Here is a 7,728-nt window from a genome sequence, read left to right on the forward strand (position 1 = left end):
ACACACACACACACACTGCCTTTTACTACTGTACGTCAAGGGCAAGTAGTGAAAGGCAGAGTGAAGGGCACCTACACTCCGTCATCTCTCAGCAAAAGCCCCCAAAAAACATCCAACTGCACATCTAGGGATCCAACAATAGGTTAGATACTTTACTAAGAGTTGGAAATGATCACTGGTGCCAGGTCAATAACATATTGTTTGCTCTCTGTCTGCCTTTTCTCTCCATATCCTCCTTCCTTTCCTTATGTAATCTTTCTTCTCCTTCCCTGAATCTTCCCTCCCACCCCCTAAGCATTTACTCTGCAATCTCTACTAAGTCTCGTCCTCACCAGCATGTCTCCTCTGTTACATCCTCTCTGAAAGTCTGTCTCTAAGTGGATTGATTGGCCTAAAAGTGTGGTGTGGAGAGAGAGGGAGAGAGGGGATGAGGAGCGTGAGAGAGACAGAGAAATGGTCATGAACTTTTCATGAATGTGAGTTTGAAAGGAAGGAAGCAAAACGAGAGGGGGGGGGGGTACTAAAGGCATGGCAGCAGCGACAGACTGCACCTCTCTCCAGGGAACTCCGCTGCCAAAATCCGTCCTTCTCATTCTCCTCCTGCCCTCCCTCTCTGTCTGTCTGTCTCATTTTGTCTCGCTTGCTCCAATTCTCTCCTGTCCTTTCCCTCTTACCTGCTGCGGATAAACGTTGCAAAAAAAATAGAGAATTCTAGTAATACAAAAAATAATAACCTGCATGGCTGACATTTTCATCAAGTCTCTGCAGCTGGTGTGTGTCTAGCGAGAGGGAAATCAGGCCCAAGACAGGAGTCAAATTATTCCTGTATGCGCTTATGCCAATCATTATTTGTGAGTATGAGCAGTTCTCCCTCCCACAGGTAAAGACCAGACAGAGAGGAGCTTTTTTCACAATTAACTGGAGGTTGAGTAATTACAGGCTTTTGCAGCTACATGATCTTAGAAGCAGTGCTCATAAAGCAGAGGGATTACAGATACCACACAAAGTTAAGTCCAGTGTAAACTGTTTTTCTGATGTAGAGTACTGGGAAATATAAGTGCTCTATCCAACATCAACTCTGTATGATGCCAGCTTATTATGGGGCTTATATGAGATATTATGAGAGACTGAGGGGCAGTTTTCATTATCACATAGTAGCTAAGAGTTCCACATCCAGTAACAATGCACACATAAATAATGGTTTAGTATACAGCAGCTTGAGCTGGTTTATTCAACAGACTGAATCTCTTTTATGGAGAAGAAGCAACTTGGAAATAAAAGCTCCCATCAACGCCTGTTACGCCCATGTAAGTATTCTTTTTAGAGATGAACTGGTCCATATATTTTGCATCCCAATATCTCAACTCAGGGTATCTGCCAATACCAAGAACCGACCTGATACCAGTGGTCTCTTCCCCCCCAAGTTTCATCACTGTGTGGAACTAACACTTGTTTTCTTAATAATGGCACTGACATGTATTCACTGTGGATTGGTCGTGTCATGGCCAATACCGAGACCGCTTAATAAGATCAGTATCAACCAATTACAATCCAGCAATCTGTGGCCAGTCGCGCTTAGATCTGATGACAATTATGGGTGTAAGAAAACATCGATAGATGTTTGGTGATATTATATCAATCAACCAAAAACACTGAATTGATTTCTAATTATTAGTTTACATGCAAAGATTTGTAGCAGTGGTTCATTTTTGTGTTGTGTTTGTACATTGCCAACCGCTAGAGCAGCGTTGTAAAGTGTTCCTAGATTTTATGCATATGGCATACTAAAATTAGATTTGAATTTTACTGAAACTAGATTGGAATTTTAAAAACACATTATATATAACCCCTGTATCGTGATATGTATCATGTCAGCAGATTCTTCCGACAACACAATGTAATACAGGGGAATTGAGCTATTGAACTAGTGACCAAAGGGGATGCGCTTTGGGCCGAATAAGTAGTTTTTGGTGAACACAACACCTCCTGGAGCAAAACTGGTGCAGTTTTTTTTGGTTGTGTCATGATCCTCTTTCTGTTTCAGCTGCCTCTGCTGAGCTTGGCTCTTGTGTCGGGCTGTAACAGATCAAAGGCAAAGCTCACTCTCCTTGAAATCATTATAAAAAGAAATCCATATAGCCTAGTCTGAAAGGGTGTCAGCTTTCATTTTTTTCATACTGAAAGTTTGGGCCGCCCTCCTCGCAAGCTCTTTGAACAGGGTTGATACAGGGTGGTCCTTACATGACAAATTCTTTATTCATGTTTTATGAATTATTTCAATCCAGTGCCTTGCATAAAACACACACATCGTTATCTAACAAAATGTTGCTGTACTGAAAATAATGATACTTTGGCATAGTGTCTCTCCATTCTATTTATATTCCTTAGCATCCACAGTCACAGGGGGGCAGCTGACTGAAGAAGAGCCCACATAGCTGACATGAAACCTGGACCACAGGCTGTTTGGTTTGCTTTTTTGGACGAGTATCACACAACTTTGTTTTTAAAGAAGCATTTCAGTGCATACTGTACTGTAGCTATTTCCTGCCTCTGAGGAAACTGCATTCGACAGGCCTTTTTCATTAATAGGATTTGCTTCAGCCAGTAAATGTCTCTGAATCCAATCATTGTTCTATAATCTGGTCTTGTAGCATTTGCTGTAATACAGTAGTAGAACTGTGCAATTCTGACACATATTGTTACTGGTTCTTTGTAGTTATGTGTGCACAGGTCAAACACAGACAGTGTTAAATTGAACATATATAGTTTATATAACATTCAAGAAGACGGCACCTACAATAAGCATATAAGGAGCTTGGTGTTTACAGAAAATGACATTAGAAATATCTACAGCACTGGGCGGATAAGAGTTTTTTTTTGTTTTTTTTTTACAAATCCCTCCTTGTATTGAGGTGTCTAGTAGAACGTGTATTGCTCTCTCTCCCTCTGTGTCTCTGCTCATACTGATTCAGCTGGTTAGGTGTGACTGGAGCAGCTATAATTAGCAATCCTAGCATGTGGGTGGCAAATGAAGTGAGGAAGTGAGGGATGGAAAAAAGTGCTGTTGAAGCCTGCAGTGCACTGCTAAAAATGATGTGTCATTTCAACACAATTGTAGTGAGTTGTTTAGGATGTCAGGTTTCTACTACATTATGCTGAAACAACAAATAAATGGTTAGCACTTGACAGGTTAGGAAATGCACTCACTGTGATAAAAACATGATTCCTCTGTTTGGGATTGACTGTTTTAGAGTGTGTTCAATTGAGACTAATTATCCACCAATAGCAATTATCAGCAGGTAACGTGCAGGTCACCGGTTCTAAATGAAATATTATTGAAAGCAGCAGTCAGCCTACATGGGAGCCTGAATTCATGCCAGTTACAGTTTTCACAGTGGAAGAAAGTACAAAAGCATCCACACAAACCCCTCCAACCAACTCCTGCAGCACAATCTATTATTCTACTGTCCATCTGTATTAGTATTTTCCAAACAGTCATTGTTTTGTCAAGGTATGGCAAAAAAGTAAGTGAGTGGTAAGTCAATTTTCATATCTCATTTACGTGTCATGACAGAAACAATAATAAGAGAGAGAAAAGATCATATTCAGAGCTAAATTTAATATGTATGAGGAAATGAACCAAATCAATCAATCATACTGATGTTAAATGTTACTTTCAGGGAAGTATCCATTTGACACTGCAGCAGAAGTGCAATCTGGCAGGTGGAAATGAGATTTAAATTGAATGACACCTGTATAGTGGAGTGATATATTGCAATATCCAAGTGTGAAATAACTGCTGTCCAATTAAATGCGCACTTTTTTACACAATATGCAAGTGAAAACTCAGTTCAAGAGTTCTAGCTTTGTATATTATTTGGATGTAGTGTGGTGTGTTTGGATGTGTTCTCTTTAGGAAACCAGTGGTTTACAGGACACATTGGTTGTTCTGTAACTTTCTGTGTAAACCGTTCTTGTATCACCTTGTCCTGTCTAGCAATTGCATTCTTATTTCTCTCATGAAACACAAATTCTTTATTAGTAAACGGCTGTTGTACACATTGTTGGCCAGCTTCATGCTGGCAGCCAGGCTGCTGTTATTATTTTTTATGCCTCCACGCTGCATTTGATTCCCATTAACAGTGTGTTTACTTTTGTGCGTCTGCTTGCTTTCAGTTTAGGTTTGAACCATTCTATAGAAAACCATAATTATTATTTCTCAATCAGACTTGGGCTCTTGTTTTCTGTCAATAATTGGGGAAACCATTTTTGGTGTTTTGAAGCACTATTTGGGAGTCCTGATGTAGAAGTGGCAAGTATCAGGTGGCAGGGATTTTTGGCATTTGTAGATAAAATATTTGTCATACTGCATTTTGTTTTGATGCTATACAGTAAATAGTAGGCTGGAATGCTGAAACCATGGCAACAATTACTGTCAAAGCACGAGCTTTTGACTATCAACATAGTCATATACTATATTTTTCTTACCATGAGCAAATACCATTTAAAGCCTACGTTAACAAACAAAAAGTCACAAATGAGTAAAATATGGGCTAAGAGCATTAAGGTTCTGTCAGAATGAGGGTTAGATACGTTTATTTCCTCTTCTATGAAACTTTACTTGGCACTCTCTCACACATTAGTTTTATTTTTCCTCCGTGTGCCTGTGCAGTTTGCCATATGGTGGAACGCAGTTATGTTACTTGCTGATGATTTAAATTAAAATTAGGATCACAGGTCTGAAGCAACAGACACGCTAGAGTGACTGTCGTGTGAGCATCAGATTGCATGCATCAAAACTAGGATTTTATTATTCATCATGTGGCTCTACTTCACCTGTGATAATGCTTGTGTGAGTGTGCATGCATTCCCATGTGAGTGAATAAAGTAAAGCGAGGTGACGGTTGAGAGAGGAGCGAGGGGTTAGGATGATGAAGCTATACACGCCATGACGGGCAAATCTAAAACAGGAAGCAGACCAAGAGGGGAAGATGAGACGGAGTAATGGAGGCAGAGAACAGATGAAGATTGGATTCATTGCATTACACCGCACTGTGTGCACTGCAGGCATGGATAAAGAGAGAGAATGAAGTGACAGGCATCATTTAACAGGCTTACTTACTCTACATATTAGTGGCCTAGGGGTTTAAATTACCCTCAGCCAATTGCCAAATGCTTAATTCTGTCAATTTTATTAGCCATGTCTTGGTTAGAGTGGTCTTATATGTTATAAAGTGAATTAAGATAGAGAAGTCCTCTTACCACTTATAGTCTGTTAAAGAAAAATTGACTTTCATGCCTTGAAGCCGCTCAGGCAAGATGTTTAAAGCTCATTAGAGCTAAAACGATCAGTTGATTAATCGACTTTACAATCGACAGACAGAGAATTCCTGGCTGCCAGAATGAAATGCCTATGATTCGCTGCGTGTTCAAATGTGCTGCTTTTTGTGGCAGGAAACATGTCATGGGCATCTTCTGACATTTCATATATAAGAAATTCATCAAATAATCAGAACTAATGAGAACGGATTAAACGTCGATAAAAACAATAGTTCAGTCGTATGGTTCACCGTTCGAAGAAGTGAAGGTTCCTAGCCTACAGAACAGGTACACATTCTGCTTCACCTGTCCAGTCAGTGTGCGACACCAACCCCACCTTTCTGCTCAAACTAACTAAGTGAACCCACTGGTATAACAATCGGTAAACCCTCCTTTACCGAGCAGTGTAGCTCTGTCCTTATATACCGTTACACCGCTTGCACACACAGCTCTGCTCTTCTTCTAAGGCTATACAGCGTCATCATGTTCAGTAGTGCAGCTGGGAACGGAATACAGCGTGGCCCACATCCTTATGGTTATTTTTTTTTCTGGCAAGTGACTTACATAATGTTTTGTCATGCATAGCCTATTCCTCTTGGGTTTTTATTAAAAAGATGACGTGTTTGAATAAGTGATGCAGTTTCCCATCTATAATGAGAATGAGAGTAATAGAAGATGATGAATATATGTTTGAAGACCTGTGTGTGTGTGTGTGTGTGTGTGTGAGAGTGTGTGGGGGGAGTTACATACTGTAAGTGTAAACGTGAACCTTTGAACATGATTTTCCCTTCCTCACTTTCCACTTTCCCTGAGTAAGGACTTTCACTCTAATGGTCCAGGAAGCGGAGAAGGACTTCAGAGGAGATGTAGTAGATGCACTGCTGGGAAGGTGTGTATGAGGAGAGTGATATCTGATAATTATATTATTAATAAGTTTGCCAAACATTAAAGAAAACACAGTGCTGCTGAGTGTTTATATCCCACTAATATAAATGGTAAATCACTGTAAAAAACGGTGTGGTGAAAATAAATTTGTATACTGCTTGAGGGTGTTATTCTGTGTTCTCACCGTTTACATTATGTGTCAGAGTCATTTTAATGTGTGTGTGTGTGTCTCTAAACTGTGATGTCACCCTCTAGTGTATTTCAGTGGTGTCAGCTGGTGGATGGACATACTCCACCATCCTGAAAAAGACTAAACCAGCTCTCCCTGGAGTAACACATCATACACACGATCATCAATACTGTGGCTTTATTTCTAGAGAGGCATTAAGAGTTCCCTCCCCTCTCTGCTTACCAAACCCCAGCCTGCTCTCCATTCATATTAAAGCCAAGGTCCTGTTCCGTGTCCTTGCTCTTGGACAAGGCATGAAGGACTTGGGAGAAAAAAACGTGACTTCTTCGCGTCAACAACACCAGAGGCATTTTTTGTCAATGAAAGCCCAGGAGTAGACACAGAACGCGGCGCATGATGTAGAGATGAAGGGTTGTTTGGGAAAGACATAAATAACACAAGGTGGTTTTTGTAGGGGCAAAATATGCGCAACTTGACGTTAACTGCACTCTCTCTATCTACGCAGAAACAACCGTTTCCTCGTACAGGCACAACAAATACAGAAAATGTCCTTCCTTACCTGCTCTCGTCCTGACCCTTCCTCCAAAATGGGCTCTTCTGCGGTGGCCGTCTCCTCCTCCGTCTGCATTTTCCCCTCTTGCCACTCCTTCCTTCCTTAGAACCGGGCACAGGCAGCTCCCACCCCGGTAACGTCCGAAGGCAGGGACCTCCCCGGCGGAGCAGCAAGCTCGGTCACCCCATCCGCCGCAAGTCGGTATCCAATTTCACGATGGCGGGGCCTGCGGCAAACAAGCATCATCTGCTCGGGATGTCGGTAACCCCCCTCCCCGCCGCCTCCTTCCCGTATTCTTCTCCCGCTGACCCGCTCAGTGTTTGTCCTCTGCCCGCTCCATCCTTCGCCTCCTCTCCGGTCAAAAGCAAAATGTGACTAAGCAGCCAAAGTCAAAGCCCGTCGCCCTCCCTGTCAAACCCTATCCGCTGCCTCTGCCTCTCTCGTGATGCTCTGCTGCCAGTGTGCGTGCGTGCACGTGTGCGCGCGCGTCCGACATCGCAGGAGAGCCAACCGGAGCCCGGAGGGTTTCACGAGCTGCAGACGCACAAACGAAGAAAGACGCTCGCGAGCTCTACACCGCGCGAGGTGCTTGTGCGAGAGACGCGGAGGTGAAACGGAGACCGTGTCAGCAAGGGTTACTGTCATTACTCAACTTTGTTTTGCCAGGGTTGCACCTTGCGTCGGGTCTCCGTTGACGTCATATAGCAACATCCCCACCCCCCATCTGTTCACCTGAGCACACGCACGGGCGCGAGGCTCCCCTGTAGAGACACGTGCACAC

General features: G+C 42.5%; 1 protein-coding gene across 1 annotated transcript in view; it reads right to left on the bottom strand.

Moving 5' to 3' along the window:
• Positions 1-7,358, bottom strand: part of LOC118337779 (transmembrane protein 151A) — a 12,104-nt gene extending 4,746 nt beyond the window's left edge. The window contains exon 1 of the mRNA XM_035674890.1: positions 6,954-7,358. Coding sequence (XP_035530783.1) covers positions 6,954-7,022 — 69 coding nt within the window. The 5' untranslated portion in view covers positions 7,023-7,358. The remainder of the gene's footprint in view (positions 1-6,953) is intronic.
• Positions 7,359-7,728: the final 370 nt, after the last annotated feature.

The sequence above is a fragment of the Morone saxatilis genome, unplaced genomic scaffold, assembly GCF_004916995.1.
Source record: "Morone saxatilis isolate NCDOM2014 unplaced genomic scaffold, NCSU_SB_2.0 Contig4, whole genome shotgun sequence".
NCBI classification, from domain to species: Eukaryota; Metazoa; Chordata; class Actinopteri; family Moronidae; genus Morone; species Morone saxatilis.